Source organism: Dioscorea cayenensis, chromosome 19 (genome assembly GCF_009730915.1).
Source record: "Dioscorea cayenensis subsp. rotundata cultivar TDr96_F1 chromosome 19, TDr96_F1_v2_PseudoChromosome.rev07_lg8_w22 25.fasta, whole genome shotgun sequence".
Taxonomy (NCBI): domain Eukaryota; kingdom Viridiplantae; phylum Streptophyta; class Magnoliopsida; order Dioscoreales; family Dioscoreaceae; genus Dioscorea; species Dioscorea cayenensis.
In genome coordinates this window covers 26988299-27000130 of record NC_052489.1, presented here as the reverse complement: position 1 = coordinate 27000130, position 11832 = coordinate 26988299, and the positions used below count along the sequence as shown (strand labels likewise).

At 35.5% G+C, this 11832-nt stretch overlaps 1 protein-coding gene across 1 annotated transcript; it reads right to left on the bottom strand.

The window, feature by feature from the left end:
* Nucleotides 1-257: 257 nt before the first annotated feature.
* LOC120283399 (auxin response factor 6-like) lies at nucleotides 258-7011 on the bottom strand. The gene is made up of 15 exons (XM_039290077.1): nucleotides 6632-7011; nucleotides 6098-6465; nucleotides 5513-5625; nucleotides 5042-5140; nucleotides 4889-4945; nucleotides 4642-4797; nucleotides 4442-4526; nucleotides 4093-4183; nucleotides 3839-4003; nucleotides 3627-3749; nucleotides 3358-3433; nucleotides 3112-3259; nucleotides 1811-3027; nucleotides 947-1137; nucleotides 258-753 (listed from the first exon to the last, which is right to left on the bottom strand). The coding sequence occupies exons 2-15, from the start codon at nucleotides 6138-6140 to the stop codon at nucleotides 561-563; spliced, it is 2757 nt and encodes a 918-aa protein (XP_039146011.1). The 5' UTR covers nucleotides 6141-6465; nucleotides 6632-7011; the 3' UTR covers nucleotides 258-560.
* Nucleotides 7012-11832: the final 4821 nt, after the last annotated feature.

Genomic DNA, 11832 nt, shown 5'->3' with positions numbered 1-11832 from the left:
TAATAATATGCAAGAACTCTTTTGGGTCCATTCATGGATACTGAAAGTGACAAGAGAAGATACACATGGAAACGAATGGCAAAGAAAGAGATGCAACCACAAAAGAAATAAAGAGAGAGATCTCAGAGAAGGTGGAGACTATTAATGGCCACATGCCCAACTCTTCCACATCAATTGAAAGTAAGCTATCATAGTCAATAACTGCAATGTGTTGAGCTCTCTTTGAAGATTAAGATTTATGGAAATGAACTGAAACCTAATTGTAAACATGCACCTTGTTATAATGAAACTAGAATAACAACAGAATTGGTTTTCTAATGATACAAGGCAGCGTATATATATATATATATATATATAAAGACAGAGAGGTCAAGTGTAGTGTATAAATACGATAGTAATTAAACAACATACATGACTTAAAAGACTTAACTGGTGCACAGGCACTGTGCTGTTCACTTCTAGAGGTTGGAATGCAGCAAAACTTGAAATAGGAATGAGGTGTTACAGAAGGGGTATGTGGTTGTGGTTTTGGTCACTGCTTCAGATATCTTGGAACTTCTTCAGTAGTCAAGAGTCCCCACGGAGGTGATACCAGTGTTCAAACTCCTAGAATCCTGGCGGTAGTCGTCACAGCTATTGCTTGAGAGCCTTTTAAGTGGAACAGAGTTTAGGAGATCAACACCTTGTTTGCCCATCTGCTGCACTTCTTGAGGTGAAAGTATTTTTATGCACCATACATTGTTCACAAACTCCCTAAAAAAAGCATGATTGAAAAGATAGATGAGTATACATTCAATGCTAGTTTACAGTTCTAATTGAACGAGACATAGAAGTTTCAGTAAATAAGCATCTAAAATGTAAAAACTGATGCAGACATCTCAATAGAATATTTAAAATTTTCTTCAGTTTTGAGATGTAAATGCTTAATTTTAAGTGGTGTACTTACTGCCAGGGGTCATCGCCCAGGAGAAGAACATCGTTCTCCCGGTCGACAAATACAAGCTGCCAGCCTGATCTCAGAGGGTCCTCCAACTGGCCTTCAAGGCCAAACAATCGTGCAAGCTCGCTACGCAGCTCGGCATAGCTACTGAATCTGGTGATATCCAAAGACCTTCCAAAGGACCCTGACTTATAGACCTGGAGGAGAAAATAAATCATGCACAGGCAACTTCATCATAATCAGAAATGGAACATAAGTTCAATCTCCTTAATATAGTCATGTTCAGAAACCTTCTCTTGCCTTCTGGTAACTTGACAGGCATACCTATTGTATACTAGTTTATCCTTACTACTACAGCTTCATCAATATTTAAGTAATCCGAGTCTTGGCAGCCTATAAGATGAAAGCAATCATTTATCCACCATGTTTATTAAAGCTAATTGCTGGAACTCATCCTATGCAGATGCAAATCAAGACCTAGAAGAACTACCACTTATGAAATAGGACAACAGTTGGAATTTTAAATAACTCATAATTTCATTAGCTTCATTGTCAGATATCACCTCATCAATAAAGAGGCAGCAATAGACAATCCAATCTCAAAACATGCTGCAGTAGGATAGGAGTTTAGAAGAGAATCAGAAAAAAAAAGAAAAAGAAAAATGATAGCTAATATGATATCAACTTTTCTTTTACTACCCGTGTCTTTATGCTGTTATCCTTCACAACTTGTCTCTTTAAAATCTATACCAAACAATTAATCTACCCTAGCAGATATGAAGAATTGCTAATTTATCACATTTCAAGGAATGCAATTCACACAGGTGAGCCAAAATAAGCTTTTAAAAGTAGCAGAAGAAAAAGACTGACCTTGACAAAGGTACCATTTTGTGGATTTACTTGGCCACCATTGTTGTCTGAATTCTGCAGAAGTGTTGATTCATCGAAGCAATTGGAACCTGTCAGTGTCTGATTCAATGGGAAATCACTGTCGGTGGGGCTCAAGAAGTTAGCAGCAGCATATGGCATGACCGAGGACTCGCTCTCATTGCCCACACTCCTGAGGCCTGGCATTCCATTCTGCATTAGGAGGGAAGAGTCTATATTGACACCAAACAATAGATGGCTTTGGGGATCTATGCTACCTTCTTGTTCTACCGAGCATTCTCTCCCTGGAAATGATGGCAGTGCGACAGAGTTCTGTGGAACATTTGACTGCAGATTCCCCAATTGCTCCAGCTGAGCTCCAGAAGGGATTGTGGACTCAACAGCAACCCTCTTGGATGGCCAGATGCCAGAAGCAACCAGTGGGTTAGTTCGTGGCAAATTGAGTAGGTTTGAACTTTCTTCTGAAGATAAGGACTGGAAAATACTGTGCAGAGGAGAGACACCACTTGCTGGCACAGGGTTGCAATTGGAATCTGGAAAATTTTGGTGCTGGGTGAATGGGGAAATTGCTTGTAAGGTGGGTGGCTGAGGTTGTGAAGCAGCAATAAGCTGCGAGATGCTGGATAATACATTGGGATTTTGCTGAGCATCACCCACATGCTTCTGTTGCTGTGTATGCTGCTGTTGCTGCTGTGCATGTTGCTGCTGCTGTATTTGCTGATGCTGATGTTGCACTTGCTGATGCTGCTTTTGAGGCAGTGGGGATGTTGGCTGGTGCTGCTGATTGGTGAATGAGTTGCAATGCTGCAACTGATGTTGAAGGAATTGAGGCTGAGCCTGGTTCTGAACCTGACTTCCTTGTATGATTTGTAGTAGAGTCTGTTGCGACTGAGGCTGAATTTGTTGTAAAACCTGACTAGGAAGTACAGAGCTGGAGGTCATGTTTTGCGGTTGCTGAAATTGCAGAATTGCAGGATTTGCCTGCTTTGATGGGTCAATAGTCCTCATATCTTGTAGTGCAGCTGCAGCCATTGCTTGGTACATGTCAGGTTGCAACCCAAGAAACGAAGTGTCTAACCGCGGTTGCATCCAAGGAGATGCTCCAATTCCCTGAAAATTCAAAGATTGAAACCCACGGTCTCCACCATCTCGAAGCCACATAAGAGAAGGATTCATGGCAATATCTTCATCTCTCATACCTGCATAAATTTCAAAGTCAAATGCGAAAAAGTCACACATGCAAGGTATGAAACAAAACTTATAATTTATCCAAACTACTGTACCATGCAGAGATGGCAGACCGGATGGCCAGGGCCGCTTAAGTCTAAGAGGAAAAGGAGATGGATACATTGGGAATGTGGTCAGAGGCTCAATCTCCCATAGGGACACCCGTGGTTGCCTCTCACCTGCAGTTGACTCATCCCAACCAACCTGCACAGACAAATGCTCGATCATATACCCGAATGCTTTTAATTGATCACTTCCAACAGAAGTCTTTGAACATCAGAATAGTGTTTTGCTGAAAGTACTTTAACTGAACGCCAATGTGAATTTGGCCAGCGGACAGGATCAAGATCACTTATCCCAGTAATCGTGCCCATGTATCTGGAGAAAAGTCACGAAAGCAGTCGATTACTCTATCATACAGCCAGAACATTACTACATAGACAAGTTGTATCACATATGAGCACTACATACTGCACATCCACTGCTAGGTAATTAGCCACAGGTATGCCAGTCAGTAAATCTTTATGACCAAAAAAAAAAAAAAGAGGAACATAAGCAAATGTAGACCTACCTTCGAACACTAGACTCTTCTGTCTCAAAAAGCATCCGGAAGCGCATACCTACAGATACACGGGTGTGGTAAACCGCTTTTGCATATTTAGCCAATGGTATGACGAATTCAGATGGGCTTGCCCTGAAAGCCAAGGACACAAGTTATAGTCTAAGGCTTCTATTATACTTGAAGATAAATGTAGTAAAGCTGCAAGAAGGCAATTTTACTACCTTGGATTATAAAATATGGTAAATCGGCTATTCGTAGCAGCTGCATGAGCTGCTGCAGCTAAGAGACCTATGTGCATACTATCACTGGATAGTACCGATGAAGGCATAACTGTCTGCGGCCGGTTAGCTCGTCGGATACCCAAAAGCAATTGATTATTTTCATTCCTGACATAAGCGCCAGTACCAATGATCTCTCAGATATGAAATAAAAAAATGTTGAATGCAGATCAGAAAATATAGATTGATAGTTGTACCAGATAAAAAGGACGGAGTCCCCTGCAACAAGTCTCTTTGCACTGACAAACACACTCCATCCAGTTGTAAGGAGATGTCTCTTTGGCTGACCTGCATCAGAAAATATAGGTGTTAAACATAAAAGAGTACCAAATAGTTTTATTTCCAAGAACAACAGCAAAGGCTAGCAAAGTCTAGATCAATCACACATGTGAGCAAGAATCCAGAAATACACAGATCAATACTCAATAGATACAACATATTTGCAAAGATAATTGAACATGGTAGCCAAAAAATAAGCTTTTATTTTATCAAACTTTCAAAGAACTAGATGCCCAGCATCTGGTATTAATTGACGCTATCACGTACCACGAAATATGTGGCGAAATTTCCAATCATTACCATGGAGGTCCCTTGCAATTAACTCTTGTGCAGGAGGTTGCTGAGAAAAATCCTGCAGCAGAAAGTAATTGGTCAAGAAAATCTTTCTGTTGGAGAGCCTACAAGAAAAACTACTGACCTAATCTGATGAACATGATTATTGTATAACTGAATGATGGAAAACCTACCAATGGAGGGAAGACTTTCTCTGCAGCTCGACGGGGAACAGAGAATCCACCATGTGTACTGGTATCACTAGCAGTAAGCGTCTTGCAAAAGTAATTGGTAGGCTGCTTGCTGGGAGTACCCAACTCGGCTGGTAGAAAGGGATCCTTCTGCTCTTGCTGTAGATTTGGATGTCGGAAAATAATTCATGCGTGAGAATTCTGGCAAAAGCCAAAAAAAAGGTCAAAACTAGATGAGCTTATCAATTACCGGGCTAAGTGGTTGCAATGTCATCTGAGCATAAACTTCATCTGTCTCAACATCTGCCTGAATCATAAATTTGGACATATGAACCAACAATTTTCATTTGATCCCAGAAAACATAGGAGCTAAAGAGCTGAAACAACAAGAAGAGTAACTTACATGCATAGTTACATTATGGAGCTGACAGATCAGCTGAGGAGGCAGGCTTGGGTAATTAGGGATATGAGAATCTATTTCTTTGTTGGTTGATGCAGCTACCTACAGCAGTTCATGTGAGAAGCATTGCTAACCGTCAGTAAAAGACCAGAGAAAGCCAATATAAAGTTTCTGCTGCTCATGAGCACACTATGAACTTAGTGAAAACAATAACTAACACAACCGGTGCCCGTTAGTGAAAACGAAGGCTCACATACAAATCCAATGAACACAACAAAAGTTTATATATATTTCAAAACCCAAGGCACGCATCCTATTGAAACAACAGTTATAATTATTTTCCCCTAAAAGAGAAAGTCAAATCATTCACACCTGGAACAAAATAAGGTAAATTTCTTAGCACTAGTCAAATGCTTAATTTATCTTCAACTGAGGTCTGAACAGAGAAACAAAACACTCTATGCACTGACTGACCTGTTCACTATGGCCCTGTGGGAAATATACCACCCGACTGCCAACAGCAGGCAATGACACAAGTGGTCCAGCACATGCGTGCCATAGCTCTGAATTCAAAGACTTCTGCTCGCCTGCGACACAGAGCACATGTTACAATTACAAGAAAAGGAAAGAAGCACAAGCAAACAAGGAAGAAAAGAAACTATAGCTCAAAGACTCCAATTCTATGTAGCATCAGCCGCTTAATCTAACACAATACCATGCAAACATCAACCATAATCATTAATATGGAAAGATGATACCCTAGATGGTAGCAGAAAAGAAATATGCTTATTTATGTCTCCAGGACTACAAGGGAGGAAGGAAAAAAAAAAAAACCCTCCTGACAAACCAATCAGCACCTAACAATCTTCTACCACCACTCATGAATCTTAGAAAACTTAATCTGACAAACTTGCACTATTCTTGAATCTCAAAAGATTGAAGATTGGGAATTAAAGCATAAAAAAGGTACATACTAAGTGATCAAACTCAACTTTTCCGGATTATTATTTAGCAAGAAATATACAAAAGAACAAAAAAGAACATCATAAAAACACTCACCTTCCTGGCCTTGATGGGAAGGGCTCGATGATGAAAGCCTCATCGGCGCGAACTAGAAGAAAGGAAATGTTTCTCCAACTACAAGATAACCAGAAAACCTTTTTCTTCAACTAGCAAAGTGGAAACTCGGAAAGCAGACACTTCATGTGACGAAGAACCGTCCTTTCCCTTCTCTCCCCAGGAATGCTAACATAACTTCGCCAAATCTTATCCACCGAAAGACCAACCCATCAAAATGTCAAATTTATGCCTCGTCTAATTGTCTCCAACTTGAGGTTTGCCAAAAGACCACGCTAACACCGACATGAAGGCCTAAATTTAGGGCTCGAAATCTCCATTTTGCAGCAAAACCTCAATAGGAACACCACCTGAGATTCACCCAAAAGTAATTTCACTGTTAAAAAAACTCATTTTCAGCCTCACCGGCATCAAAATCTCACCTTTCAACACCCAAAACTTCAATATCAAGCTCAAAAACCACTCCAGCTAAAAAAAAAATACTGAGAAAAAAAATGTCAAAACGAAAACACTCACCACTTAAAGAAGCTTCACAAGAGCTCAAAACTTCAAACTCCTCCCAAAAACAACCTCAAAACCACAAACTTCGCACGAAATCCACAACGCAAACAGCAAGAACACTCCAGATCTCAGCTCAACGGAAACCAACTCCAGAACCCTAAGCCCAAGCACCAAACTGAACTTAACCCCTAGAAATGCTTCAGATCCTCAGCTCCAACAGCAGGAACAACTCCAAAACCATGGACACTGACGAGCACTCAACGATTCCGAGGAAGCGATTGAGAGAAATTTCTCGAGTGGTGGATCGCACTCTAGAGAGAGAGAAAAACTTCTAGAAAGAGAAAGAGAGGTTTAGGTTTTCTTTTAGTTCGCTTTTTTTTAACTTTCGAGTTCTTAATTTCGATTTTTTTGTAGGGTTCTTTTCTCCTCTTTATTTTATAGACGGTAAGAAGGAGCGTGGCGCCACTAAAATTACAAATATACCCCTGATACTCATCCGTATTCACAAAACTACCTCTGGCTCAGGTGCCGTACTATTTTCCCGGACGAAAATACCCTTGTTTTGTCGGATTCGATAAAACCAGATATTTTAGTGGGCGATTTAATCAATCTATAAAAAGTTAGTTTTTTTTAATGCAAATTAAGGAATTACTAAAGTGTTCCCTTTTTTTTCTTATTGTTTACTGTTACCCTTTTTTTTATTAGATTTGTTTTAAAATAAAAATTTTATACTCTAAACCCTAAACCCTAAACCTAACCCTAACCCTAATGTTATCATGTAGCTATACTGTTTTCTTTGAATAGAAATGCCCCTGTTTTGTCGGATTTGATAAAACCCAAAATTTAATGGGTGATTAATTAATCAATTAAAAAGTTGGTTTTTTTTTATACAAATTAAGGAATAATTAAAGTGATCTTTCTCCTGTAATTTATTGACCACCTTTTATAATTGGATCTGATTTAAAATTTTAAATGATTTTTTTTTTTTTACATCTTGGTTTAATAACTGCATAAGAATAATCAACAACTTTTTCCTTTTTATTTTTTTATTTTTGACTCCCCAACTAATTACAAACAATCATTCATTATTATCATCCGAGATGTGAACGCCGAAATCCAGAAAAAGAAAGAAGCATCTTTTATACATGAATTTTATAATTTTTATTGAATTATATATATATATATTCACAAAAAAATTTAAAAAAATCAAAATCAAAACAGGTTTCTTATGAATTTCACAAAGTTGTTTCATTTTCAGACTATCTCCATCACTGAATAATATGATCTTTTCTCTAGAAACATGGGATAAAATCCAACGGTCACAAAAGAATCATCAAAACATCGAACATGTAATCACATGAAAAACGCTGGTCAGAGAGATGTCCTTCGCCGGAAAACTCTCACCGGCCATGGACGGCGACCACTCATAATCTCGCCACCTTTTCTCTCTCTATAAAAATTAAAAATAAAAAATAAAAAATCTAACTATTTTAATTAGCTCGTGTTGCACGTTCTCTGCAAACATGCAAGCTTGTGGAATGAAGGACAACGTTGTAGTTGCTTCTGATTAGGATTTAGGAATATATATATATATATATAATAATTCATTGAAAAAAGAAAAAATACCCACGTGTTAAAAAGATTTCTACATGAGTTCATGCATAAACATACGTAAGATCAAAATAATATTATAAATAACATGTATAAGTATATATATGTGTGTGTGTAAAGATAATTAGGATTTATGAGTTTCTTTTTTTTTTAAATGAAGATAAGGTTTAGTCCCAAGAGGAGCAAGGACTTGTTGTTGTTGTTGTTTCTAAGAAACCAAGGATTTCTAATCTCATAATTGAAAACCAAGAGGGCCTACAACTTAAACTCATATTATGTTAGCAAACAAGCAAGTAGTTTCCTCGTAGGAACAAATATTGTCAACTAAAGAGGAGAACATATCCTTGAATTAAAACTAAATATGTATAGGTAATACCATGTTTCCGTGTTATTGTTTTTTAAATGATAGAAAAATACGGGGATTACAAAGTGATTTAGTAACACAAAGTAAAAGTAAAAGACAGAAAACAATTATCCACTAAAAATGAAAAATAACATTAAAAAAATAAAAAAATAAAACATCTAAAAAAAATTAAGTAATACATATATTTCTGAAATGATACTAAATTCTATTGGCAGGGTAGAACTTGCCGACTTTTATGTTAGTCATGAATTTTATTGGGTAGTTCACATCACAGTCTCGAGTCCCCAAAAAGTCAATGTTTCTTTTTTATGGTAGATGTTAATCATGTTATTATTTTTATATATATATATATATATATATATATATATATATGTTTGGGAGGGAAAATCAAATTAATATACATTGATTTATTAATGTATTTATTTATATTTATATAGCATGCATGAGAGTTGATTGATAGGACCTGAGCTTGAAAGAGACACTAAGGGATGGTCCCTCAAAGACATTGGTGCAGGACAGTGTCTAATCCTAAAATGAAAACTTATGAAAAAGGATTGATGAACTTTGGTGAGATATAGCATCAATAGACCCTTGTGAGAGCAGTGTGTCCAAATTGAAGACAAAGGAAAAGGGGTGTCCTAGGGTTTGCAAAAGCACTTGTTTTTGTAGGACATTTTGGCAAAGTAAGGTAAGGATGATGAGGTGAGTGTGTGTGTGCATCGGAGATGAGTTTGTGGGGACTTTGAGAAAGAAACTTGAGGACATCAACAAGAAAATAAATAAAAATAAAAATAAAAATAAAAATAAAGATTATAAATGGGTGGTACCAAGGCATTGTTTGTCAAGTACCAATGCATGTCTTTCATTAGTCTCTTTTATTTCTTTCTCTCACTATATATCTCTTTAATTAAATTTCAAGTTATATATATATATGCATATGTATAGTTTTGAAACTTGAAATGGGGTACATGGCCAGAGGAACACAGCTCACCACCCTAAACAAAGTGGGCCTATACACTTGCTTATTAAAAGAGGACTATTCTAGTTCTTCTCTTGCATGTGAGATGCACATGGTCTACTTTTTTATATTTATTTGTTTTTATCCCTAATTGTTTTATTTAATCAAATGAATTTATTAGTTTAAATCATCGAACTTCATGAAATATGAAGTGAAGCATGCGTATGATAAAATTTTAATCACTTCCTAAAATATTTGACCGATTTAATAAATTTTTAAAGAGTTATTAAATCACTGTAACTAGTCCACTATCGTATTATCTGTCTTTTGACACTTTTTTATGATACGACACTTGTTGTCTTTGTAAAAAAAAAAATCATCAAAGTTTATGCATATAATATAGTCATAACCATATATTTTATAATTTATATTTTAAAAAATATTTTTTAATTAAATACGAACAAATCACAAAATTAGATTTTCAATATTAGAATTAGAGTAACAGAAAATAAAACACCAAAGCCTATAATATATGAAAAAATAAAATAAAATTTTAATAAAATTAATTATAAATTATTGAGTATATTTAATATGTTGCCATCATGAAAAGAGGTGGAACCCCATGATGCTTATGCATTCAAAGTATGAAGTTTCATTGATTTGACATAGTTAGATTCATGGTAATCTCATTACCATGTTTATCATTTGATAAAACCTTCAAAAATTAAAAACAAAAAACAAAATTTAGAAAATAAAGAACAAGATACTGTTTTGATGCTAAGTTGCTAAATGACCTTGTATTTAGCAAGAACCAAGGCCATCAATGTCATGTCTTCATGCAATAACTTTAGAGTCAAACAAAAGAACTCATGTCAAACAATCAAATCCCACTCAAAATTAATTAAGCCCCTAATTGAAAACTTTGGCACTATTACATACAACCAAGAGACCATAAAACACTAATCAATAAACAGTGTTTGCACAAACAACAAAAGGAAACTATTGAGGAACAAACAAACCTCAATGACACAAGCACTGTTCATGACATTACAAACACTCTTAAATGGAAATGTATCTAAGTTTTGATTTGAAGTAAGATTAGATTAATTAGGAATAATTGGTGATTGTACTATAAGTATGGTACTAATTAGCTTATAAGTAGGTAAGTAGGATTAGGTCAAGGACTTTAGTGACAAGGTCAAATCACTTCAATTAGGTAGACCCCAACACTAATGATGTAGATTAGAGGCTTTATGAGACCATGTGATCATGATGGTTGGGGGTTTAAAGGATTAGGACCTAATTAGTCTTTTAATGCTATTAAAGCAACCCTTCATGCTATGTTTCTTCTTTTCTTGGCTTATTTAGGAAAGTGTGACATTTCCTTCATAATTCCCTTTTTCTTTTAATAAAAGTTTTATTTTTTCCTTTAAAAACAGATTGATAATTTTTGATAAGTGATGCTATTTTGTTTGACCTTTAAGGTGTTTTTTTTCCTTTTTGTTTTTATTTGTATTGTATTTTTTTTATTTATTTTATACAACATTTGCATTAAGATAAAGTTTAAAAAAAAATGTTTTTTATTTTGGTGTCTGCAATTCCATATATGAAACAATAGAAGCCGAATGATTATATCAGCTATGAAAAAAAAAATCTCAAGTTTTAAAGTCATGTACAAACCGATACTTATGATCCTAAAAAGATGGCTTCCAATCAAAGGCAACTCTAAAGATGGTGATGTGATGTGTATATTAATTGGGAGCTTGTGTCATTTTGCTACTGTTTTTCTTGTTTCTTTTTAATGTGTTTTGAATAGTCTTTTTTTTTGCGTGTTGTTTCATTTTTTTAGTTTGCTCTTATATTATTTTTTTATATCTATTTATATAATTTTGGTATTTTTTTAATGAGTTGTGATTTATCCACTTATTAAATAATAATAATAATAATAATAATAATAATTTCAAGACGATTTTGATAAACGTGGACCAGTATCAACCTTGTGAAAAATTAAAAGATACATTTAGATTATATGAAAAAAAAAATAAATCACACCTTCCATTAGAAAAAAAGCTTTTAAAATAATTATTTCTTGATAAGAAGGATGGCATGATTTGAAGCCTTGGCTTATCACAAGATTGCCACAAAAATAAAGACTTAAATCAATATGATTTTGATTTCATTTACAGGGTTTCTTTCTCAATACATAAAGTAAAAGAAAGAAAAGGCTAGTTTTGTTTTTTTAAGCACCATGATCATTGGGGGTTATTTTAATTGCATGTATTT